Source organism: Tympanuchus pallidicinctus, unplaced genomic scaffold (genome assembly GCF_026119805.1).
Source record: "Tympanuchus pallidicinctus isolate F22 unplaced genomic scaffold, pur_lepc_1.0 scaffold27, whole genome shotgun sequence".
NCBI lineage: Eukaryota > Metazoa > Chordata > Aves > Galliformes > Phasianidae > Tympanuchus > Tympanuchus pallidicinctus.
In genome coordinates, this window is record NW_026294744.1 from 4,291,798 (window position 1) to 4,317,041 (window position 25,244).

The following is a 25,244-nucleotide window of genomic DNA, read 5'->3' on the forward strand; positions in this document are numbered from 1 at the left end:
TTTAAACTTTTATTTTGCAGTGCTCTATAAAAGAAAGAGCATAAGGTTTAAATCCCACAGATTCCAGATGAACTTTTCCCTTATTCCCATCTTTTCCTTTAAAGTGCACACAGGTAGAACCAGACGCGCATCCTACAGATTAGCAGCTTTCCAGTGTTATCAGAATTCTACTTAATTGTCTCACAGATCTTTAAACTGGATAAAGATATTATTTTAGAACCCTGCTATTGTCTGTTAAAAAGTTCTTAGAAAAAAAAGTTCTTGAAATAATGATCTGTCCTTTTCTTTTCCTGCCAAACGGATCATGTAAAGTTTCTTAATTACATTCTGTGTGTCTGAAACCGAGCTTTCCAGATAAACAAAATCTGTGGACAGGTCGTAGTGATCAAAGGACTTTAATTGAAAAAGATCAGCTGACAGCTGTATAAAGAATCAAGCTTTTAAAAATGTATAGGATACATATCTCTGAAGAAATGTTCCAAGTGGCCACGGATATATATATGTGTATGTATATATATTTAACTCATACATTCTTCCAGAACAAAATTGGCAATGTATTTTCTTCAAACGTTATGGTTAAAAATCAAGTCAAAACACTTGTTATGAAAAAAAAATGCATTTAAATGGGAAAGCAATCTATGTTTATGAACTTGCCAGAAAAAGAAGAAAAAGAAAAAGAAAAAAGAAAAAGAAGAAATAAAAAGAAAAAAAAAAAAAAAAAGAACAATGAGTCAAGGAGCGAGGGGCAAGGGCCAAACAGCCTTATCTCTTTGGTGGAGCTATTGGAGAGGGTCCAGAGGAGGGCCACGAAGATGATAATCACCTCCCCTGCAAGGCCAGGCTGTGGGAGTTGCGCCTGGAGAAGTCTGCAAGTAGACCTCATTGCAGTCTTCCAGTATTTAAAAGGGAGCTATAAAAAAGAGGGGAATCAACTTTTTACTTGGGTAAGTAAAAAGATAGTTATAGGACAAGGGGGGAATGGTTTTAAGCTCAAGGAGGGAAGGTTTAGATTGGATGTCAGGGAGAAGTTTGTTACCAAGAGAGTGCTGAGATGCTGGAACAGGCTGCCCAGAGTGATTGTCGATGCCCCATCCCTGCAGGTGTTCAAAACCAGATCGGATGGGGCCCTGGGCAGCCTGGTCCAGGAGAAGATATGGAGGGATATGGAGGTTGGTGACTCTGCGGGAGGTTGGAACTTGGTGATCCTTGGGGTCCTTTCCAGCCCAAGCCATTCTATGATTCTCTGAAAAGAAAAAAGAAAGAAAGTCCAGATAAGGTAAAGATCCAGGGAGACATCATTGCAACATTCTGGTACTTAAAGGGATCTTATGAAAAAGAGTGAAATAAACTTATAATATGGGTAGATAGTGATAGGACAAAGGGGGGTGGTTTTAAACTAAAGAAGGGTAGATCTAAATTAGATGTCAGGAGGAAATTTTTCAGAGAGTGGTAAGGCACTGGAACAAGTTGCCCAGAGAAACTGCAGATGCCCCATCCCTGAAGGCACTCAGGGCCAGGTTGGATGGGGTTCTGCTCTAGTGCCTCATTTAGTGGTTGTTAAGCCTACCTGCAAACGGAGGTTGCAATTAGATGATCTTTCAGGTCCCTTCCAACACAAGCCATTCTATGATTCTATGAAAATAAAGTATAAGTTTTAACATTTTCAAATAGCTTTGAATGTTTTGTTTTTTTTTCCTAACAGCAGAAATAAGAAATGAAGAAATTATAAATATTCTCTTTTAAAAAATTCAACAAGTTATTAGTGGAGTAGAACAATTGGAAAAGGATAGGGGACATTTTTACTTCTCTTTGGAATAACAGGATAATTGAAAGTTGAAGAAAAATTATTAGAACCTGGAATGTTTGTCAATATGGTATTCATTTTCTTGACATTAGAAGTCTAAAATATGATTAGATGGTAATAAAAGCATGCAGTAAAGAGCATCACAAGGACTTGTGTAACATTTCAATTTAAGAATATGTTTAATAGACATGGCAAGTACTGCTAAGTACTTCTTTTTACTTAGGAGTTGTAAGGAAAATATCGGTGCTTGTTAACAGCATGATCTATGTAGGTCACTCTGAAAGTAATGCCTCCTACAAAGAACACAATAACTCTATTTGTTAGAGTAAATTCTTAGCCATAAAACACTATTTTTCAACACATTAGCTATGCATTTTTGCGAGTGATGAACAAGTGTCAACCTGTTATCGTGCCGTTTATATCTGTTCTAGTTTTCACAGAAATAAATAGGAGGCATTATTTTTGGAGAGGCCTACATATTTTATATGTAGCCCAAGACGATTCCTCTTTACTCAGTGCAGCCCAAGCAAGCCAAAAGTTTGTGCACCCATGGACTAGTGCATCAAACAGGCCAGATACCCTTCTCTGTCCACAAGACAAACAGATATGGCTGACAAGTCACCAAATCTTGCAATTCCCCAAGCCATAGAAGGAAATAATTTCCCCAGAATCAAGCAGCACTTGGCACTGCAACAAGTATGGAATTGTGTTCAGGGCCAGCGGTGTGTCTGCTTGGTTTGCTGGTACAGATGTAGTGAAACATGTCTGAAGTGAGCAGTCTGAAATGTAAATGGGTTTTCTTTCTCTCATTGGCTGCAGGATTCAGGTTTGACAAAAAAAGTTCAGAGAGAATGGAAATTAAAAGCAAAAATGAAATGAGAATGAAATCTGCAGTCAGCTATGTAGACAGGCAGACTGTGGTGGATGAAATGTCAGGTCACATCCAAGTTACAGCAGAGCATCCCAAAGATGCCTTCATTACGACAATATTTTTATCTTGATTGCTGCCAACTTTAATCTTTGAGGGACTTTGAAAGACTTTTGACATCTGATTTCCAAAGCTTTATGCGTACATAATAAAACTATTGCTTAATCCCTTCAGAAAACAAACTTTTCCTTTGTGTATGCATAATAATAATACCTCTGCATCAAGTAGAGCCTGTAGGTGTTACACGTGAGACTGGAACATTCAAAGCAACGTGTCTGGTGGGTTTTTTCTGTCTAACTTGAGAAAAAAAATTACTTTTAATATTTGTTATATACTGCCCAACAAAATAATATTGTCTTCCAAAGTGGAGTAGTTTGCCTATTGCAAACATCTACAGCTGCATTCACATTTCTGATCATATGGGCCTTATAGGGCAAATGTTGACCTAAGCTTACCTGCAAAGGTGCAAAAAAGGCACTGTAATACAGCATGTGACATCAGAGCAGCTTGTTAAGAGAAACTCTGTCAGTTATCAATTACACTGCTGAAACAAACCATTTGTCAGAGCTAACATACAGCCAGGCATCCATGAACAGACAGTGAAGCATTAGCTAATTACCTACCAAGTCTTTCCATTGACTTGATTGACTTTGGCAAGCAGATTCAGCATGCAAATTTACCATTCTACAGGGACATAGCACTTTCATTTAGAGACATTAGTTCTTCCTCACAGGAAACTACTTTTCTCTCGTAATGTTTCCACACAAACAAAACAAAACAAAAAAAAACCTAGTAAAGTGCAGGAAATACTTCTGTGCATTTGGCACTTGATACTCATGAAACTTCAGCAGTCACTAAAGCAGCTAGGGCTAGATGTAGGAGTTGGCAGGTGCAACAAAGTTCTCCACCCAGAGCAGCCATGGCAGCGCTCCTTGGCATTCCTGATCTCTGATTATATCAAGGATTTTCCAATAGAGAAGCTGACAACCACAGTATCTGTTGGAAGGATTGAAAAGATATCTGTAACAGGAGACATTTATAACATACTGTTGGTTTTGGCCTTAAGAGTCAAATTAAGGTTTCAAGAGGGAAAAGCTTCTTCCTGCCTTTATGACCTCAAGTAATCACTGATAACACTATGAATAATTAGAACTGTGAAATTCAAATTGATGCTCTTCAGTTTGTCCTAATGCACCAAAAAGTCTTTTATCTCCTCCAGCGTGAAAAGGCATTTCACTTCCTGAAGTTACCCTTGCTGCCTGTCTTTCTGTTGCAGTGTATCAGGAAAAGAAATCCCATTGCCATCTGTTTTCAAGGTAAGCACATAAGCTCCCTAAATTTAAAATATGTCACTGCATTCAAGCTAATTGGAGGAGCATTTTTCTTTGTCTAAAATATTTATCTATGGAATAAAAACATTGCATGAAAGTGTGCATTGCAGGGGAAAAACACAGAAACTACGGATTGCCTTAGACTGCCTACGTCAACCATCTCTTCTCATTCTCTCCTTCAGCCTGACATGAGCCTCATTCCTCAACTTTTCCAGAAGGTAGAGATGGGCAAATAGTCACAGCTGCGCAGAAGCAGGGTATCTAAATTCAGATAATAAATTAACATGCACTTGCTTTGCTTTTACTATTAATCCTGGCCAAAAAATAAAAAAAATTAAAAAATCTTAGCATTCAAGATTAGCGTTGTATGATGTTTTGTACAACTGGCCAGTGAACAATTTGCATCTAACTCAAGAAGATCAGTAGACACCTCAGTTCCTCACTTTTCAACTCTTTTTTCCTAATGTGATCCAGATCCATTACAAATGAGGGTAATCTTGTGTATGAACAGTAACGAAATTCATTTCTCTGAGACACACGATCCCTCCAAAATACCTGTTAGGGAATTCCTTATGCATCGTAACAAGAAGCTACACATGAAGTTAAGATTAATAAATAAGTTTATGTGTATGTAAATTGCCTCTACCACGGAACAATATCTAAACAATGTAGAGAAAACAGTAGACACTTCAGAAGTGAAGCCTTAACATTCAGCCACATAAAGATGCTCTTCAGTATCTCAAATTATTTTTGTTTATGTAAACTACCACTGCATCTATAGAAAAATGAAAAACAATGTCACTACTGCTCTTATTGTTGAACCTTATATATTCCATTATTATATTTTATTGATATGCTTTTCAGAAAAAGCCTACTGAAATGGCTAATATCCTCCTTTAGTTGCGTTCAGCTTAGTGTAGGATTTGTTTCTTGAGGTATGATGGCCTATGATGTATAGAATTAGATTAAATAAGCTGCCTGAACCTGATCACTGTTTAATATTTGAAATTTAAGCATATAGGCAAGTGTATTCACAACAGAGGCCTAGAGCAAAGGCACCTAAGAAAATAATGTTCAAGATAGGGAGTGAGAAAAGAAGAGAGCCTTGAAAGCAACAAGTGATAATGCTAGAGGATGTGTGCTTTGAGGAGCTGGAAGCATGTGGCTTTCAAGAAGTAGCAACATTACCAAAGAGTAAGAGGAAATAATGGGACAAAAGTAGTAAAACGTACATCATAAGATTATTTCAATGGGGGCTTGAGAAGTGCAGGAAGTGAGAGAAAGGACCAACTTTTTGCTGCTTGAATAAATGAGGTTCCAAACCTATTGAAGCCTCCAGGCATTAAGAGGATTAATATTTTATTTTTATATTTTCTTGTGCTTCAACTCTTAAGGATGAACTTGCTTAATTTTTTTAAATACAAACTCATTTTCATGGAGGTGTGGTGTACATTTAAATAATAATTATCATTTTCCAGGCAGTGCTGCACATAAAACACATTGTAATACAATAAAAGCACAATTGCCATATGCAACTGCCATAGAAAAAAAATAGATTGAAACTCGTAAGGCAGCTGTTTACAAACATACTGGTTAAACGAAAGTATGAGGTTCTGAAATTACCATAAATTGCTGTGAATACGCTAGATGAGTACCAGTGTAAAAATATATACAGGTATAGTTTCTTAAGCTTCTCCAAGAATAGCAAATCCCAGGATTTTTAAACACTTATTAAAAGGGGTATCGTATTGATAAGACTTCTCAGAAGTAATAATGGCTCTGGCCAAGAAATGCTGTACAAGGCACTGAGTAACAGATGAGATCATTTTCACAGCTTAAGTCTATAGCTACTCCAGCTAATCACATTTTTACTGTTCACCTTGTTCACCACTAGTGCAATTAACTCTGTTGGGAACAAAGGTATCATACAGAAAACTGAGCTGGCTTAATATTTTACCATCAAAACTTCAAGCAACTCCGGACAAAAATATGATGTTCTCATGAATACGTCAGTCAGAAGCACCAATTTACTAAAACAGTTGATGTTCCATGTTCAAAAGGAAACTTCTAGTGTTTTAACTTGTTTCCTTCCCTTCTCCCACTCCCACACCCTGTTGACCAGAATACAGGTAATTATGTTTTGATTTGAGAGAAAAGTCAACACTTCATATGGTTTATTCTAAACATATTTATCCTTAACTGACATGAGTCTTCAGTTCTTGTTTTGCTTTGCAAATAAAATTCTGTGTCAGAAAATTAGAGATTGAGCTCTCCTTATACATGAATTACTTCATGTCTTTCTGAAAAATATTAACCATCTATATTCTTCAGAGGCCTACAGAAATTCAAGCACTAAATGACTAAATATTACACTTATGTTCTGACCCCATTGGTACTTTCCTTTTACAAACTTGAGTTCAAGTTTTACCCAAAGATCATCTGTTCACATGCAGTCACCTGGCTTTAGAGTTCTTTCTTCTTTAAGCAGGAAAGCATTTATCTAATTTGGAAACTTGACTTCCTTTATATATTTATTATTTACTTAATATTTCACCTTACACCTATTTGAGTACCAGCATATTTTGCCAAGGTGATTAAATAGCCTGATTAGATATCAGGAAAAGAGGGTCTGAGCAGAGATCAGCCATGTGATCTGGAGAGAAACTTTGTCTTACTGGTAAAAATATAGAAAACTACATGAAGTGTCTTGAATGTAGTTGAATCAATTAGAATGTTTACTTAAATAAACGAATCCAAAGGAAACCCACTGTGGCTATTGTTTATGACATTAATTAGAGTAGTTCCCATGAAAGCAAGTCTACAAATAACAATCTTTTACTCTCCACTCACATGCTCCCTTTTGTATGTTATTTAAAATATTAGTTAATGTCCACTGAAATACTGAAAAGCTAATGTAACTGTAAAATATAGCATAATTAAGATAACTTATTAGAATAAAACAGAAAAAAAAATGCAAAAAAAACCCCCAAAACAGCAACCAACTTTAAAAATAGCCCCTGTTATGGAATTCTAAAAATGAAATTAAAAATTCAACCATAATAACTTGCATTCATACAAACATCTCCCATTTTCAAATTTTAATTTGCTCTTCCATTTGTAGAATTGTTCACAAATTTGCCAAGATTTTAAAACACCAGTTTCTAATTAAAATATTACTTTGGATTTCCTGCTGAAAATTCACTTTTTTTATGAAGTTATTGCACAGTTTAACCGTAAGTTAACCATTACATCCTCTGTAAACTGTGCAAGACTGATCTCTTCTACAAGCAAGTAATTCTTTAAAACTCTCTATTGCTGCCTGATGAGATTTAACTTCCTTTTTAGAGTGGGTTGAAACTCTCTGCTGTTACAGAGATTTCACCCCTGCCATTAACAGATGTTGACAATAGACAGGAGATCCCAGCAGTGGTAACTGCATAGGTGCAGGTGTTACACAAGGTCAGTTCACAGCTCTGACTCATATTTCTGAGCCACTGTGGATGTACCATTGGTTCTCCTTAACCAGACCTGTCATCTAGTAACAACAGACAAGGAGGTATTCAACAACTTTTTTCCTCTGTCTTTACTACTGACTGCTATACACGCAGCCCTTGAGTGGATGGTTCAGAAGGTGGGAAACAGGGGAGCAATGCCCCTCCTGCTGTAAGTGCAGATCGGGTTTATGATTGCCTGAGGAACCCAAACATCATAAATATGTAGGTTTCAATGAGATTAATCCCAGAGTCCTGAGGGAATGGGCTGACATAGTCACCAAGCCACTCTCAATGGTATTTGAAAAGTCATGGCAGTCAGCTGAAGTCCCTGGAGACTGGAACAAACATGATGTCACACTCATTTTTTAAAAATGCAGAAAAGGATGACCTGGGAAACTACCGACCTGTCAGCCTCATCTCTGCCAGGGAAGATCATGAAGCAGATTCTGGAAGCTGTGCCAAGGCACATGGAACAGAAAGAGGTGACTTGGGATAATCAGCATGACTTCATCAAAGGCAGATCCTGACTGACTAACCTAGTGGCTTCGTATGATGGCATTAACTGAGACTGTGGACAAGGGAAGAGCCATAGATGTTATCTATCTGGACTTCAATAAGGCCTTTGACACAGTTCCCCGTAACATCCATCTCTCCAAATTGGAATGATAGGGATTTGAACAGTGGACCATTTGATGGATGAGGAACTGGTTCTGAGGTCATACCCAAAGAGTGGTTGCCAATGGCTCAGTATCTAGATGGAAATCAGTGGTCAGTACTGGGACAGGTACCCCTTAACATCTTCACTAATGACATTGACAGTGGGATTGAGCACACTCTCAGCCAGCTTGCAGATGGCACCAAGCTGTATGGTGCAGTAAACATGTTTGAGGGACAGAATGCCATTCAAAGAGACCTAGAAAGGCTCAAGCAGTTGGCTTGGGTAAACATCATGAGGTTCAACAAGGCCAAGTGCAAAGTCTTGCACCTGAGTCATGGCAAACCCCACTATCAATACAAGTTGGGGGATGAAAGGATAAACTACATGCTGCTTTCTAACACCACAATGGAGTTAAGAGAGTTTTCTTCTTGGACTTTGGATAACAGCCCCAAGCTGCCAGAGTTCAAGGAGCTCTTAGACAGTGCTCTTATACATGGCATTTGGATTTTGAGTGATCCTTTGTGGAGGCAGGAATTGAACTCAGTGATCCCTGTAGGTCCTTTCCAACTTGGCATTCTATATCTTAATAGATACTTGGTCTGTGCAAAGCTCCATCTTATCTCTGCTGTCTAAAGCAGCTTCCCAGTTACTTTAGCTCTTTCAGCAAATCCCTGTCATCTGACTGCAAAGCCATCTTCAGATTGGCAGGAAGTGCATTCCTGTGCTTTAGGTTAATTGAGGGACTGCCCATTTCTTCTCATGAAATAAAAAGCCGTATAAACCCAAAACTTAATGAATTTCTTCCTGGACTTCAAATTTGCAGAACTGATGGAGGGTTTGAGGAGGGTTTGTAAGTAGTGAAGTGTTTCTGGATACAATATAGATAAAGTAAAACAATGAAACAAGGATTACGTGCAAGTAGCTTACAAAACCCGGAAGCCTCTTATCACAAAGGCTGTGGTTCACATCTCAATCCAGTTAAGATAATTGCATTCTCAGGAACAGCACAGGAGCAACTTAGAATAAAAGGCACAGAATGCACAATTGTTTTTGATAAATAGAGAGGGATCAGTGGAGTTCAAAAGCTGTTTGTATGAGTTCAGACTTGTTTCCACTTCCACAGTGCAAAGCTGAGCACCTCTGGTTTCCATTCAGCATAACCCAAGGCAGTTAACTAATAGAATTAGAGACAGGTATGACAAGAATAGTACAGAGAGGGGGCAGAAGGGCTGAAGAAAGCTGAACAAGTGAAACACCTCTAATTTCTGAAATACGTGACCTTATAATGGTCTGTACTGCATTCAGGGGAGTATTCGTAAGGATAATTTTAGCTAAAAATTCTGTAACATTCTAAAAATAGTATTTTCACAAGCTTTAATTGCATACTTCATCTTGGGAGCAGAATTAATTCTGTGCTGTACACGGTAAGGTTCCAAAAGTAATTTTGGAGCATATTCCAACCTGCCCAATGTAACACGTTTCATAATGGGGGGCCCAAAGCTGTTCTTTACTAAGTCTAAATGTCTTGATGTAGTTAGGTAGGCAATTAAGTAAAAATGGCAGAATTAATCCTTGAATGCACACTCTCTTAAAGGCCCACTGAACAATGTGCATGCCTTCAGCAGAAAGCAGCAAAAACAAAACAAAACAAAACAAAAACATAACCAGGATATGATTAGGATTTTTGAGCATTTTTTTTCTTCAGAAGAAAGCTGCTTCTCATGTCTTGTATCTGTAGAGTTTATCTAACATTCATTTGCTGCAAGCAACTGTTATAAAGCTTTACCAAAAATAATAAATCTAGAATATTTAAAAGTGAAGGTACTTTTCATGTTCATAGCAGGTTAAATGAGACTTCGAAAATGTCAGAATTACAAAGGAACATGCTTTTTTTCAAAAGTGCATAGCTTGATGTATTTAAGTAATTCAGATCTCTAACAGGCTGCAAGTATGTAAACAAGCCTTGACAGCATCAGCAATGCAAAGCATATATATTATTGTCTCATCTATTAAAAATACATTCAGATACATTAAATAAGCCCACATCTACTGACTTCCAACCCCCTTTTAATTGCTAGGTACTCTCTGGTGATTTCGTTAACGTGCACTGCAAGCTCTCCCTATTAGCTGCTACTAAAACAAGCACAGCAAGAAAAATGCAGACTTGCACATAGCTGGAACAAGTTATTTATGTAGGCGTAGCAAAGCTTGACCATTATTGACTAATTCAAAAGACAATGTTAACTCAGCTGGTACTTACTCAGCTTAAGTATTACATTACTTGAGATTTCTGCTGTACAACACATACACTCTAATGCAGCAATGCTTTTAGCTATCTATCTCGCGTACAACAATGCAAGAAACCCCAACGGTCTGTTATCAGAGGGTGAAATAGTCCCTGGGGTTGCTAGCAGCCACAAGGGACCTCAGTTCTGCGGGACAGCGCCCTTAACAACTGCAGCACCTGATGGAAGGAGCAGGGGGGACTCGAGGCCGCTCCTTCGGGTACTCAGGTGGCCCTCGACCTGGTCCGGCTCCTTAACCTTGCACTGCTCAGCTGTACCTGCCAACACCGTCGGCACAGGAGGCGGGGACCTGACATACATCCCGCCCTCCTCCCCGTCCTCCGCCGCACCATTGGTTGATGCGGGGGGTTGGGGGGCGGTGCTGGCGATTGCTGATGCAGGAAGCGGTGGGGCCGGGCCGGGCCGTACCAGGCAGGGCGGTGCCCGCGGCTGCTTCGGTCGGGGGCTGCGCTGAGTAGGGCAGAGCCCGGGGAACGTCGGGCTGCGCGAGTGGAGAGGAGCGGCTGGGTTCGGCGCTCTTGTCGCTGTCACAGAGCGGCCCCCGGCTCCGCCCGCCGCCGCCACCGGGGAGAGCCGTGCGGGCGGCGGGGGCGGCCTGACATGAGATCATCGCCGGCGGCGGCAGCAGCATGGCCTCTGCCGGGAGCGGCGGCCGCGCCGCATCGCGGGACGGGGAGGCCAACGGCGAGCCGGACCGCTCCTTGCAGCTGATGCTGCGGGCGATAGCGGAGGAGCGCAGCCGCACCGGCCTCCGCCACGAGATCAGCGGCCTCGGTGAGGGGCGGCGGCGGCCGGGGCGGGAGCGGGCGGCGGCGGCGGAGGCGGGCCGGAGGGCTGCGAACGCCGCGGGGCCGCGCCTCGGCTCCCGCTCCTCTGTTGTTTGGCGTTATTGGGCCAGCGGCCGGAATTACTGCGAGCAGAAAGTGTGTGTCGCGTGTTTGGAGTACGGACGCTCGGCACTCTCGCGGACCGGGTGGTCCCGGTGGGTTTTTCCCTGCGCCCAGCGAGCTGCCCCGCGCTGCTCTGCGACTCGGGGCTTGTACCGGGAGCTCGGGCAGCGGAGCGGCGACGGATCCTCCCGGCACTCTGGTGGGCTTAACGTGCGTCGCGGGTGACGTCTGCTCAGGTGTTTTCTAAGCCCCTGTTGCAAAACGGGAGCTGGGAGTTGTGCTCCAGTTGACTTGAGGTGGCGATGGTCCTACAGCTGCTTTAGCTGAGAGCCTTTGGGCCGGGAAACTCTGCCAGCCAGGGTAATGAATAGAAATCGCTCGTTATGTGCAACTGTGAGATCGTGGGCATAGAAAGCTCTGATGTGAGCGCTGGTTTTTGCATTCTGCAGAGCTGCAGTATGCACTGTGCTGGAAGGGGTGCGTGCATAGGAGTCCCTGCAGGGTCGGGGCTTGAAATTAGGAGCACTTAAGTGAAATTTGTTGTTGTTACTTCAGTGTGGCTCATCCTTCCACTCCTCGCTTACAACTTCCCAGATGTTTCTGTCTCCGGGTCTTTTGTAAAAACTGAGTTTTACTTGGATTTTACTGGTTTCTGTGGTGCAACTTGGTGTAGGAAGCCCTGTTCTCCTTCTGTCCCCTGCGTACCAGGTCAGCCCCCAGTGCTCACTGGGGTCTCCACAGGGAGGAACGGGCTCTCTCCTTGTCTCTACCTTGCATTTAATGAAAGCTTCTTCAGATAAAAAGAAATGAGTCTTTCTTGTTTCTTCATGCTTTTTCTAATGGCTTTGTGTCTTTGAATTGAACTGGAATATAGAAGTGTTATGGCCAAATAAAAAACAAAACAAAACGCCTCTTATGGTCAAATAAAGCCTTGTGGCAAAGAACATGTGAATGAAAGGGGGAAAACAGTACAAACAACAGCAGCAAAGAAGCCAACTGTCTGTGAGATTGCATTTGTGGAAAACTTGTTGCTGCCTTGTTTTTGGCCATATCAAGTTTGAGTGAAAATAAAAGCTTGCAGGAATAGAAATATTATCACTACTTTCCTTTAGTGAAATTGGCTGGTGATAATGTAAGACTGCTTCCTTGCTGCTTGTAATTGAAGGTATAACTGAAACAGGTCATGCTTCAGCATGGCTTTGGGATGACCATGCAAGCCATGGGGCAGTATTGCATCTTTCAACCCCCATCCCTCCTCCCAACCCCTGACAGAGATATATAAATAAAGCTCCAGGGAAATGACTGAGCTCCTTACACTGAGGTTAATTCTGGCTGTGAAGGGTCTCCTGTGTGTGGCTGTGCCTGTTTGAAACTGGGTCATATGTCAGCATAGGAGTGCCTTGGGTGTTTAGTTTTTGCATCTAGCTGAGCTCCAGCTGCAAATGCTGCTGTTTGCCAATCTGTAGCTGGTATACCTTGCCCACCAATGTGTCCTGCTGGCAGAGGAGTGCCAACATACCAAGTGGGACTGCTGTCAGGTCACAATATGAACATTTAAATTGTCACATTTGAAACAACCAGCTTTGAGGATGGTAATGCTGACCTTGGGCAAGTCCCATGCCTGGCTGCGGGACAAATATAGCTGTATCTGGTTTTAAGATGGTGTTTTGTCTTCTCATAATGGACAAATTCTTTCCAGTGGTGTCAGGAGTCATAGTAGACTCAATCTGTTGTGCGTTTGGCTTGAGTGCTCTTAAAATCAGCTTTGATCCTGTTAAACTGTAGGTTTTTCTGACTGTTCTTAACCCCTTTGTGGTAAATGGAACTCAATAGGTCAAATTTGTGAAGCTTTTTTCCCCGTTGCGTGTTTTCTTTAAGTTTGCTCCCCAGTTTAAGCAGGAGACTGCTATTTTTGCTGATGCTGGATTTCTGTGAGCAAGAACACTTCAAGAGCATCACATCAGCAGTTAGGCAAGTGTTGTCCAAAAATGTAAATCCCCTCATAAGGGATTTTCCTAATTTTCCTCTTTGTGTAATGTAAGAAAATACATCAAGCCGTCTGACATCACACTTCAGAATAATAACTCATCTATGACTCTGTGCCAGGCTGATTAATGGGAATGATGATGCCACTATGAGACATCTCAGCTGCATGTCAGTGTCATCCAGCTGTGCAGGGCATTGCACTCAAAGCTAGCTCTGAAGTGCAGTTTGGTACTACATGACACTGTCAAAGTAGTTCTTTCTTAGGGAATGACAGGATTGCTTTATGTCCTTCACAAGAAAGTTTTAGATGCCTACAGTTTCTATATAATGTTAATTGGGTGGCTGTGAGTACTGTGTTCTTCATTTTAGGACCTAGTTGATAAAATATAAATAATATGAGCTGGGGACTTGTCAAGCGCTGCTTTTCTGTTGAGAATCCCTTGCTGTGTTGTGCTTGCTCTCCTCAACAGTGCTGTGTAGAAAGCTCTGAAGTTAATTTTTGGCCAAAGCCCTGGCCTGATAGAGTTTAGGTTAAATCTCAAACTAGGTATGTAGTGTTGTCAGATGCTTAACTTCTCTGTCTTTTATCACTTCAGGGATGAGTTGCCCTGTCTTCAGTGCAGCCTAATGTTCTCGGTTGGAGGTATGACTTGCTACCTTATAATTAGTAAAAAAAGGAAAAATTAGGTCTGAATACCATCTTGAACCATAGCTGACTGACAGACATGTAGCCAAGCAAAAGTCTTGAGGCAGCTGGCTCGGGACTAAACCAGCTGTCAAAAATTGCTGTCACTAGGCGCTGGTGACAGCAGCTGCAGTGGTTACAGGTGCTGGCTGAGAGGCTAGGCCCTTCAGAAGTCCTGATAGTTTTATCACTAATTAAACGTTCCCTTTGGCTTCTTGTTTGGGGAGGAAATGCTCTTTTGTTCCTCTGACCCTTGATAAGTGGAGGGCAAGGGGAGGTCCCTTCCAACCCCTACAATTCTGTGATTCTGAATGCACGCTTGGCAGAGGGTCAGCAGAAAAAGGAACCTTTTTCCTCACGGGACTGTGTGAACTTGTTTGTGCAGCAGTGATCTTCAGAGCCTGTCGTGTGAATAAAGGCAAGGGGATGATTCATGTGCCAAATGATCGTGATGAATAAATAAATCTTGGAAATAAGTAGGTCTCAAACCTTCTTGAGAGAAGGGAAGGTGAGGTGGTGTTACTAAGTGTTTGTGGACATTGTGAAGATATGATGGGAATGGGAAGGCTTGAGTGGGAAAATGCGGGGAAAGAAAGTTAAGGACAGCAAAACAAATGTTTGGAAATGTTAAAATAAGAATTGAGGAGAACTACAAATAATTAGGACTTGAATGCATTAAAATCAGACCTGCGTAGAGTGGTAATAATGTTAATTAAATTATAATATTCACAAAGTATATATTTGCTTCTGAAGCTCTGAAGAAAATATAACCACTGAGTAGGTGGGAGGATTTACTGAGGGTTTTGCTAAGCTAGTTTGACAGGAGTAACTTGGATGTAGAAAGAAAATATATTCTTTGTTCATGTGTGTTTGTGGAGTTGGCTCAGTGATTAGACCAGTCAAAGGTGAGGGACTAGAAAAGCTGGAAAGCTTTGTTTTCTCTTGAACTGTGAGTAACAAGAAGGTCTGTAAATCACTTTTGCTTTTCTGAGAGCTTGAGGAACATATACAAGCAGTCAAATTCACTACCTTACAGAAAAAATTGTAGAATTGAGTAGGTTGGAAAAGATCTCAAAGATCATCCTGTCCAACTGTCCACCTATCACCAATGTTGTCTGCTAAACCATGTCCCTCAGTACAATGTCTGAATGTTTCTTGAGCACCTCCAGAGTTGGTGACTCTACCATCTCCCTGGGCGGCTTGTTCCAGTGCCTCACTGCTCTCTTTGGAGAAAAACTATTCAGTATTGTCCAACCTGAATCTCCCCCACTGCAACTTGAAGCCATTCCTTCTAGTCCTATTGCTGGTTACGTGGGAGAAGACGCTGACCTGCATCTCACCACATCCTGAAGCTGTCAGCTGCTCCAGGAGAATACTGTGGTAGGTAATGTTGAAGGCTTTGTTGAAGTTTAGGTTGACTATGTCAACAGCCTTTCCTTCATCCACCTGATGGGTCATTCAATCCTAGAAGGAGATCAGGTTGGTCAAGCAGGACCTGCCTTTCATGAGCCCATGCTAGCGAGGCCTGATCCCCTGGTTGTCCTGCACATACCATGTGATCTCCCTCAGGATGATCTGCTCTATAACCTTACCTGGCACCGAGGTCAGATTGATGGGCTTGTAGTTACCAGATCCTCCTTATGACTCTGCTTGTAGATGGGAGTCATGTTGGCAAGCCTTCAATCCTCTGGGACCTCTCTGGTTGACCAGGAATACTGTTGGATGATTGAAAGGGGCTTGGTAGTCGGTTTCACCTGCACCCTTGGGTGGATTCCATCTGGCCCTGTGGACTTGTGGCAGTCCAGGTGCATAGCAGGTCTCTAACCTAAATTGTGGGGGGGTTTATTTTGCTCCTTATCCCAGACTTCCAAGTCAGGGGGTAGAGTACCCCAAGAACAACTGGTCTGACTTTTAAAGACAGACCTAAAGAAGGCATTGAGAACCTCAGCCTTTGTCTTATCCTCAGTGATCACATTCCCTACAACATCCAGTAAAGGACGGAGATTCTCCTTAGCCCCCTCTTACTGTATGCTTAATGTATTTGTAGAAATGGGTTTTTTGTTCTCTTTTATCCCATTGGCCAAGCTGGGTTTTTGCCTTTCTGATTTTTTTCCTTGCACATCCTATCAACTTTGTACTCTCCCATGTTGCCTGGCCCTTCATCCACAGAAAGTAGATTCTCTTTTTCTCCTGGAGCATCAGTAAGTGCTCCCTGTTCATCCGTGCTGGTCTTTTTCCCCATCAGCTCATCTTGTGGCACAAAGGGATAGCATGTTCTGTACCTTCAGAACTTCTTTCTTGAGGAACAACCAACCTTCCTGGGCTCTTTTCTCTTCAGGACTGAATCCCAAGTGGACTCTCCCTGCCAGTGTTGTGAACAACCCAAAGTTTGTTCTCTGGAAGTCCAAGGTAGCAGTTTTGCTGACCTTCCTCCAGACTTCACTAAGGATTGAGAACTCTATCATTTTGTGGTCTCTCTAAGACAGATCCTGTCCTCCATATCTCCCACTGGTCCTTCTCTGGGAACAGCAGGTCTTACCAGCTGCGTCAGGAATTGATCTTCCATAGACTCTAGAAGTCTTTCAGACTGCTGCTTCTGCATTGTGTTGTATGTCCAGCATATATCAGGGAAGTTGATGTCTCCCATTGGAACAAGGGCTGGCAGTCACACAACTTCTGCCAGCTGTTTGTAGAACACCTCATCTGTTTCTTCATCCTGATTAGATGGTCTGTAACAGCCCCCACCAGGATGTCCACGTTGTTTACCCTCCCCCTGATCCTTACCCATAAAGATTCAACCTTATCATTTGCAGCCCCAAGCTCAACAACATCAAAACACTCTCTAACGTAGAGATCCACGCCACTGTCCGTCCTTCCTTGCCTGTTCCTTCTGAAGAGCTTATATCCATCAATTCCAATGGATACAATCCTCTGTAATGAGTTTAATATACCAGTGTTTCTAAATTGATTTTCATTCAACACATCTAGATTTTTTTTTTTTTGAGTTTGAAGTCATCTTTTATAGTACCTCAATATTTGTACAAATTTCTTTGTCCTATTTATAAAACATTTTGCAGCTAATACGTGTGAAATGTTCAAGAAAGGATGAATATTCAAATTCTGAAAAAGGATGCTTATGTAAGTAATTTATAAATAGTACAATTAAAAAAAGAGCAGCTTCTTAATGAGTAAAAATAAGACAGTGTTCTAGCCAGGGAGAATGTGTATTTCCTTCTAGGAAAGGTTCTAGAAAGTAAAATGCAAAGCAAAATTAAAATAGGTAATTTGAATTTGTGCTAAGGGTAGGTGGTTTGACTTAACCAGCTTCCTTTGGGTATTGAATCTCAGGTTTACTTTGAAGAAAGTTGAGCAAGCTGCAAATAAATTCCAAGAATTTATTTTTTTCTTCAGGAGAAATACAGGGTAGCTAGGAGGGTGATTGGGCACTGGAATGGTCTTCCCAGGGCAGTGGTCATGGCCCCAAGCTGCTGGAGTTCTAGAAACATTTGGGCAACACTCTCATACACACAGTTTGATTTTGTGTGGCCCTGTGTGGAGTAAGGAGTTGGACTCGGAGATCTTTGTGGATCCCTCTCAATCTATGGTATATGATTTTTGTGGTAATTTTAATGTTTCTTTTTTTTTTCCCCTTCTTAGTCTTATATGGAAAACTTCTGGATTAAACCTTTGAAGTCAAGCATGCCTGTATACATCTGATGTGCAGTTGAGTGCTTGTACAGTATGGTGCAGGAACCTGTGCTGGATCTGGCTCTGAGACCTCCTGGCTTCAGCCCTGGAGTGGGAAAGGGTTTGTCCAGCAGCCCTGCGCACAGGACCAATGAAGTGAGGGATTTGCTCAATAGCTCCTGCGTGAGATTTTCTTGCTTTTGTCCCAGCAAAGCGCAGCGGAGAAGCAGCAGAACGTGGCTGCAGAGAAAGGTCCTTTCTGGCAGGGCTGTGCCACGTTGCTTACTTTTTGTTGAGATTGTGTTCTGTTGCTATTACAGAGCAATAGGCTGTGATTTTTGCTGTGGTGTGCTTCTATGTAGTGCTGGTAGGGTCTGAGGAGGGACAAATGAGATTTGAGCATTGGAAGTGGGAAACCTTGTGATATTGGGACAGGCTTATGTGAAATTATGGGCAGAGGCAAGTAATATTGAATATTGAAGGCTGGAGAGAAAATATCTGTTTCCAGAACAAACGCAGAGATCTTGTGCCTCATGATCAGTCCTGCCACATGATCAATGCTGGAATGTTTAGAAATAACAGCTTAGGATCAAGTCAGTAACATGTGTTTCCTGATCTGCTTTTTAATATGTCACCTTAGGACAGTAATATAAAATAGCTCCTGGAGTCTGAGTGCTAATTGCTTCTATTTGTTGTTACCAACTACTGTGCTGTGGAAAATGGTAGTCTAGGGTACGACCCCAGGGCTGTGATCCCCCAAGGTAAGTACCTTTTTTATGGATCAATTTTTTTTTTTTTTACTATCATTCATTAAATATGCTTTTTTTTTTTTTTTATATATAGAGCCCTGCTCACACTATTGTAGCTAACAGCCTTTCAGGCTTTCCATTAGACACCAGTGTTTTTAGGGGATTTGTAATTTGGTTATGGAAGCTAGCTTCTGGCAGGAGCTTGACAGACATCATCCCAGATCGATAATATAATGCAATCTTTTTATTATAGCTTTTACGTATTTTTGAGCAGTTGGATTATTTGTTTATTCGTTCTATTTAATGGAGATGGTTTATGGGATTTCTGTGTCCTGCAGATTGCTATACATCTTTGAATCATAAGAGACAGGCCAGAGATGCTGAAATATGGAGGCAGATTTTTAAAAAACAAACAACAAAATAAAACAGCAGTACTCAAACTACCCTCTAGGTCAGTGTTGCCTCAATGAAATAAGTGGTTTAGTTCTTAAAACAAGACATGCTGCTGTTTGTTGGCTGCTGCTGTGTTTTTGTTTTTATTTGGTAAATGAGTCGCTTACAGTTGGACCATCAGTCTATGAACTCTGAAGGGAAGTTTTAAAGTATCCATCTTTTATAGGTGTAGTTCTTGCTGTTTGGTTTTGTTGTTCCAGCAATATAGGTATTAATCTTTTAAAGGGTGTTACTGGTTACAAATCCATTTTGAAGTCTGCATTCTATTTTGTTCTTGTAAGATGGATAGGAGGTCTTGGATTAAAATACATTCTATCATTACTGTTCAGGATGGATCAAAGCGTTTAACAGTGTATCTGCTTGGATTCTTTCCAAAGAAATGAAAATTAAATTTCCTGGTGGATGAAATATGTGGTTCTCCCCACTCATCTTCTGTGTTTGGAATGAACTCATCAGTAGAAAAACTTGAGAGGATGCAAACTTTCCAGCAATTGAAATAGACTTTATTGCCTTAATGTGCATCTCTGGATGAGCAGTTCCCTGCAGTTGACTAGTTAATACATGTTGCGTCTAGTTATTCTTGTAAATGGGAAGTTAAGCAGTGTGAAGAAGTAGGGTTGTACTTTCTTTGCAGGACTCCAAATAATGAATTAATTACTTTCCTTCATGCAGTCAGGATTCAGAAAGGCCAGATAAATCATCATACTGCTTCTTTATAGGAGTCCTGGTAATTAAACAGAATTTGAACTCTGTAAGTAACGATAGTTTTATCTTCTTCAGACATGAAGATGGAATGAAAGCAATAGAACTATAATATTTTTGGGTTTTCCTTAAGCATTTCATTATGGTTTTTGAAGTCAAATCTTTGAAGTGAATGCCTTGCTTTGTGGGCAGATAGCGTGTTCTGCCATTAAAATAAATTAATTTTGGAGCTATGTATTTCGTTCCACTGTGGAATTGTCCCTCATATTAGGAACAATTTCAAAGCATGATGGGGAGTCTCCTTGTAAAACTTTTTTTTCCTTCCCCTTTTCCTGGGACATGGGACTGTGGATCCCTTCATCCCCTGTCACAGAACTAGGCCAAACCAGGTTGAACCTTGACAGATAGGTTTGAAGCCACCTCATCTGTTGCACTGTCAGGTGCCCTTCATGGGAGATTACATCACTGGGCTTGAGCCTTTCCCCTTTAATCATAATGTGCTCAGTCAGACTGACTGAGACTGCTCCTGGCATTGGTGTTGATGTGTGGGGGATGAAAATCTTTACAGCTCAATCAAGACCTAGCTTTTTGTCAGCTACCATATGGAGGGGAGAGGTCATATATCAGTAATTGCCAGAGGCTTCCTCCATGTCTGGATTCTGAATTTCGGGAGGTTTGCATTAAGCCAGTGCTTCCACAGACAACTGTGCCTATGGTGTGTTGAGTTGTCTGGGGGATGGGCTGCACTCAGCCTTTGGGTGCTGAGTGGTACTTCTCTTGATCACATGGTTGTGGAAGAGGTGGTATTTTCAGTTATCTCTGTTAGGAGGTAACAAATGTGGAAGAGGCTGTTTTTCCAATTTAGTCTATTGGGAAGTAACATAGATAGTTTTAGCTGTCATCTCTGTATATCTAACTTTCAAGAAAATGGAAGGAAAAGTGTGTTGGGGCTTCTTTGGCCTGTCTTCCAGGGCTCCATGTGGTCACCTGGAATTTGGGAGACGGATTAAAACAATGATGAAACTGGAGCTGTCTCCACTATGAAGTTTCCTGTAGATGCTGAAACATCCTCACAGTGAGGGAAATGGTTTGAAATGTATTTATGGTATATTCTGCTAAGATACATGGAAGGTTTCAACCAGAAGCTTACTCCTCTCCTTGTCTCGCTGTTCAGAGACTAAATACAGGAATTGTTGAGTGTCTAGCAATGTTGTATTTTCAATAAAGAGTAGTTTGCTTACCACCTTAAAGGATCTTGGGAGTTTTAAGTTACCATAAATCTCATTGTTCCGTAGAATGCAGGGCGGTCAGTGTGATTTAAGTAATCAGTCTTAAGGAGATGAGTTTAATACTTCCTAAGCGTCACTCCTGCTTGACTATTGCCTGAACACACATTTTCCAAAACAAAGGAACAAGCTTATCATGGTATGTCTGGAGATAAAGCTCTGTAAACCCAGCTAGCTTCCTAAATAAGCATAATCCAGCTTTATGCGTTTTGTAGGAATGCTTAATATTTTTTTTTGCTTGGTTTTAATGAGAAGGTTAATTTCTCCCTATGCAGTGATGTGAATGGATGACCTGAGTTTTTCATAACAGGGGTGACTAAATTCTCTGTAGTCAAAGCATCATGTGAATTGTTAGTAGGCCATGTCTTATGTGAATGAAGGGGAACTAATTTCATCCTCTTTGATCATTTGATACTAATGGCATAGATTACTTTGTTTTCTTGCTTTTGGCATGACTTGCCAAATATTCATACTAGATTGTGTTTCATAGGCAGATTTTTTTCCTTTCAGTTAAAATTATAATAGATGTAAAGACATGCATGATGTGCTTGGAGTTTCTCAATGTTCTAGGATTAGAATAACAATTGTAATGTTTTCACTTCTGTTCAACAGCTATAATATTGATTATATAAGAATTTAATTCAAAATATTGACTGTGACAGTCATAGGATGAATGTGGAAGGATGATGCATTTACTACTTGTTTCATGTTTGGCTGTTTGCAACTGCTCCAAGAAGCTGCTGGAATAAATGGTTCTAAGCCTAAAATAAAAGAGGATGAGCAGAATTTGTGATCCAAAGTAAATTTTAAAATTTTGTTGTTTTGCGTAATGAAATAAGGTTTCTGGGTTGAAAGATTTGGACTTGCTAGGCCTTCCTTCTGGTAGGCTCACTCCTGTTTTGCTCAAAGACCTCGTGATTTGAGTTTGTAGGTGGTACTGGAAATGTAGGCAATGCACTCTTAGATTTGTGTGCATTTCTGTAAACTGTGCTCCCCTCTGAAGGGCAGCCTGCCCTACATAGTAGGGTGGACAGGAGCAGAGTCTTCAATGAGCAATATTTTACTATTGGAAAAGTTTTTCAAGCATTCCTGGGGAACAGAAGATTGTCATGTATTTGATACTTACTTGAGGCTTTGAGTCCTAAAGCAACAGAAGATTTTCTATTACCTTTGTTTTTACCAGATATTTCCAACACTATGTAAGGAGGTGGAGGAGTGAGTCATTCTCTAAACTAGAACCCAGTTGAAATCTAACTCAAAAGGTATGCCCAGAGAAAAAATATACCAACAATTAATACAGAACTTCAGAGATCTGTATTCAGTGTCGGTGTTTCTATAGATTTCATGTCATTTTGGGCAAGTTGGTGACACTCCTTGTGCTTGTTATTGGGTAATAACAAGGCATTTCCTCAGAGGGAAAACTTTCCTATGATTAAGAACTTTTCTAATTTCTTACAGTCAAAGGATGGGTGGCAGCTGAGCTCTGTGCATTATGCCAGAGGAGTGGAATAGTGTACCAACAGTGGAGCGCACCAGGGAAAGCGTGGATCACACAGCACGAATGATCCTCTTTGATTCTGAGTGGCTTGTTAGGCAGAAAGATCGAGCATGAAATGAATTGTAAACATGCTCTTCTTTCTAGTCTCCTGGCAAGGAACATTTAAAGTGCATCACAAATGTTTTTTCAGCAAATTGCTGTGGCAAATGCAGCAGTTAGTGTAATGCTCATCTTGTATTTGGTTGCCACCCTCTCTTAAGCTTGAAGTTGATGACATTATCTAAAACTTACAGAAAGGGCAGGAGGGAAATCTGAGTTTCTGGAACTGTATCTGGAATCTTCATGCATCTCTTCAAAAGTACTGCCTATGCTGCAGTGCTACGATTGAATGGATGAAGGGCTATTAAGGTGCATATCCTTTACTAATAGCAGTTTAGACAGGTAGTGAACTGTGTAATTGAAATACCATATCAGGGTGTTTGTAAAGTAGCCATTGGCCAATCATAGGAAAAAGCAGAAAATGACATTCCATCTTGTGCTGGGGAATTCTCTAGATAAGATCTTTCTTTCTCAATTTACATGTATATACTAGAGACCTTGCAACTGTCATAAGATGGAGGTGGTGATTTCTTAACAGGTAAGTGTTGCAGCTGCTCTTGGTTTTATAAACTTAATTAAAAATAATTTTTTAACCATTGTCAGTCTGGAGAGACTGGCTATGTATGTTTGGAGACAAATGTGATGGATGGAAGAGGGACCCGGGGAGGGGGAGAGGGCAGGAGAAACAGGGCAAAAGCATCTAACCATATATGTGAAATGGGGTCAGAAGGAAAATTAGTAAGTCTCTTAAATGTGTAGTCCAGTACCCTATTCTCCAGACCCCACGTTTGTACACTTGTGCAGGCCTTCTAGATTCATAGGAGTTTGTAGCTGAACAGAAGTGTCATCCTTGAAGGAGAAATCAGGGTAATGCTGGTTAGCAATGGAAAAGGATGTTTTCAGCAGCTCATATGTTGATGGTAGGTTCAACCTAATGGTATCTTTGTAATAGTTGCTGTTTGTCTTATTGTAGGGTGCTGTCTTTAGGGCAGTTAATGTTTTGAGCTCTTTCTGACCAAGGGTAGTATGAGGTTACTAAAATTCCTCTTGTTTTTTTTACTTCCCTTTTCTATCTTTTAGCCAATAACAACTGTTTTTCAGAAATGCAAAATCTCTTCCTTCTTTAAACTGGTCGTCTTATATGTATGTCAAACAGGTTGGTTTTTTTTTTTTTTCTTTCTGTTTTTATTTCTTGACCACAAGATGGATAAAAGTGTTGATCATCGGCTTCTGGAAGCATATAGGCTTGTGGTTGAGAATGGGAGTGAGAATTGCAGCTTCCGCTGTGAAACTGCTAAACAGTCACTCAGCTGCTACCAGTGCATGATCAGTGTAGGAAATCTGTTTCCCTACAAATTGCTGTTGTAGCAATTGCTCTTTGCTTGTTCGTCTCCAATGTGATGCTAGCTAGAAGTATGCAGTAGGGAGATGATGTGAGAGAATATACGTACATGCAAACTGTAGGTAGTTTTGTAAGGCTAGAGTTCTGCTGAAAACTAATTTCCTGATCTTATCACATCAACAACAATAGTCTGTTAGTGTTCTGACGGTAATATTTATTAATTACAAAAATAGAGATGTTAGATGCCATAAATTTGCAGGACTGGCAACATTCAGCTAGCTGGCATGATTGAGTTGGCAGAGAACAAGAAGGCTGCTGTGTATATACAACATAGATTTTGTTTGTCCTGCTGTAGACAGGCTTCCGCCAACATGCTTTCTAAGTCATCAAATGGTGCCCTGGAGTGGGAGTCTTGGGAGGTTTGGGTCTTTGTTGATAGATACTGGAAGTAGCAATAGGACACATGTAGCCACTTGTACCTCTTCTGCTGGGATTGAAGTGATTGCATTCAGTGGAGTTCAGATTGCTTCTGCTTAAGGAAGAGAGCTACACTTACACAAATTTTCTGCAGCTATGTCAGTTGAGACATGGAAATGCATTCTCCATTAGTTTCTTATGTGAAAAGATAAAGTAATTGAATCCTCTGATGTTATCCTAATGAGTAAATTAAATGAGAGCAAACTGTGGGAGCAATGCTTCAGTCCCTGCTAGAGCTGAGTTGTATTCTGAAGTGAGTGAGGTTTGTATGCAGTTTCTGAAGAAGGTTCAGGTTACTTCCAGTGACTTCAGAGCATCTGATTGTTGCCAGTTGGAGTAGGTCGGATAAATCTTAGCTGTACGTTGGAGACTGAACTATTACATGATGCGTATGATGACTATTGGATGAAAAGACATTTGTTACCTCTGTGCATTGAAGTTTACTAGCAGATAACTGTACCCTACCAGTGGTGTTGACATCTGCTGTGATTATGTATTTAAAGTAAGCTAGTAGATCTAACAGGCTGCCTTCCTTTGATGATTAATAATGACATTATTTCTTTCCAAATTTAACTTCTAAGATTGCTGTGTCTCAGTATTTCTCAAATAGCTTACAGTTCAGTTTGAATTCCACACTTTCAAAGGGAATTCTGTAAGTGCTGTGGAGTAGTTTGTACTTGGAAATTCTAAGACCTTTGATTCCACATTAACTAAAATGTTTTTTGCAGTGGATGCAGTAATAGAAGAGAGAAGACAGTAAGAAAAGGGTATGAGCTTCAGAAATACCATTTACAGGTGTTTTGGGCTTTTTTAGAAGAGGTTGTGTTTGTATTCTCAGCCATCATCATATGCAGCAGTATTCTGCAGCT

At 40.8% G+C, this 25,244-nt stretch overlaps 1 protein-coding gene and 2 long non-coding RNA genes across 6 annotated transcripts in view; 2 read left to right on the forward strand and 1 right to left on the reverse strand.

Moving 5' to 3' along the window:
- Positions 1-840: 840 nt before the first annotated feature.
- On the forward strand, positions 841-7,961 carry LOC128084547 (uncharacterized). Its single transcript, XR_008208581.1, has 3 exons — positions 841-944; positions 4,009-4,048; positions 7,935-7,961. It is a non-coding gene; the product is annotated as an uncharacterized LOC128084547 (long non-coding RNA).
- LOC128084548 (uncharacterized) lies at positions 1,113-10,752 on the reverse strand. Of its 2 annotated transcripts, none has more exons than XR_008208582.1 (3): positions 10,565-10,752; positions 1,568-1,632; positions 1,113-1,243 (listed from the first exon to the last, which is right to left on the reverse strand). It is a non-coding gene; the product is annotated as an uncharacterized LOC128084548 (long non-coding RNA). The 2 variants fall into 2 exon arrangements; XR_008208583.1 differs by lacking the exon at positions 10,565-10,752 and adding an exon at positions 7,962-8,088.
- Positions 10,753-10,912: 160 nt separating this feature from the next.
- Positions 10,913-25,244, forward strand: part of KIAA0930 (KIAA0930 ortholog) — a 67,322-nt gene continuing 52,990 nt past the window's right edge. The window contains exon 1 of one of the 3 annotated variants that reach the window (XM_052690713.1): positions 10,913-11,295. In XM_052690713.1, coding sequence (XP_052546673.1) covers positions 11,151-11,295 — 145 coding nt within the window. In that variant the 5' untranslated portion in view covers positions 10,913-11,150. The remainder of the gene's footprint in view (positions 11,296-25,244) is intronic. The other 2 variants (XM_052690712.1, XM_052690711.1) reach the window with 2 other exon arrangements.